This window comes from Merops nubicus, unplaced genomic scaffold (genome assembly GCF_000691845.1).
Source record: "Merops nubicus isolate BGI_N331 unplaced genomic scaffold, ASM69184v1 scaffold28866, whole genome shotgun sequence".
Lineage (NCBI taxonomy): Eukaryota > Metazoa > Chordata > Aves > Coraciiformes > Meropidae > Merops > Merops nubicus.
In genome coordinates, this window is record NW_008616037.1 from 4366 (window position 1) to 5268 (window position 903).

Here is a 903-nt window from a genome sequence, read left to right on the forward strand (position 1 = left end):
TTGAAATTCACAATCTGTGCAAAATGGGAAGCTTTTATATAGTAACTGATACCTCATGCAAAAGAGATAAAAATATTCAAAAACAGTCTAAGAAGCCCTGAGTCATTAATTTACTTGCAAAGGTGAGGAACATGTGTGCTAAGTTCTTCCTATACTTCGGTGCATATCCAAACCAGTCCAGTATTCACTTCAAACATGTTTTAAATAGGCAGTTTGTGCAGTTTCTCACATAGACATCTTCTACACACTTCATTCCTTTCAGCAGACTATATTTAGTACTCAATTTCGTTTAAGCTGTCAGGATGGCCTGATGAGAACTGAATTTCTTCCACTTCTAGAATATAAAGAAGAGGGCAGCAATATAATTATTTCTATTTTTATTATACATGAGAATGCATAAGACGGAATGTAATTACCATGCTGGATTTAAAATTTTTAAAAAGTGTTAGAGCATTTTTAGTAGTCCAGGTTCTGAAGGTGACCTTGCATCTTACTTGAAAAGAAAAATTCTGCATTAACTCAGTAGCATGATACTAAATTAATATCTATTCAGTGGAGATTCAAGGGAAGAAGTATCACCTAATTATAAAGAGAACACTCTGAATTACTAGATGGCTCCTAAGAGAAACAAAATATGTTTAAACTTACCTAAACAGGGTCCTGCCTGGAACACAATATCGTCAATAGCAGTGTCACTTCTCATTGAGACACCACGGATTGCCTCAAAAATAATCTGTAAAAACAAGACACAGCTTTTCATGAATCCCACAGGAGGAAGGACTAAAAAAAATAATACCCATGCAGTCTATTCAAGGATCTGCTGTGTTCTGAAAGCCTGCTTCTTGCAAAGAAACATCTATACTCCCTCTGTGGACTGACTGATGCTGAAATGATGGCACTGCT

The 903-nt window shown here is 35.8% G+C and overlaps 1 protein-coding gene across 1 annotated transcript in view; it reads right to left on the minus strand.

Annotated features, from left to right (window-relative positions):
• Positions 1–272: 272 nt before the first annotated feature.
• The window catches only part of MAMDC2 (MAM domain containing 2), a gene marked incomplete at its 5' end in the record, with an annotated part of 19841 nt that continues 19210 nt past the window's right edge, over positions 273–903 (minus strand). The window contains 2 exons of the mRNA XM_008942736.1: positions 273–334; positions 649–733. Of these exons, the coding sequence (XP_008940984.1) occupies positions 273–334; positions 649–733 (147 nt within the window). The remainder of the gene's footprint in view (positions 335–648; positions 734–903) is intronic.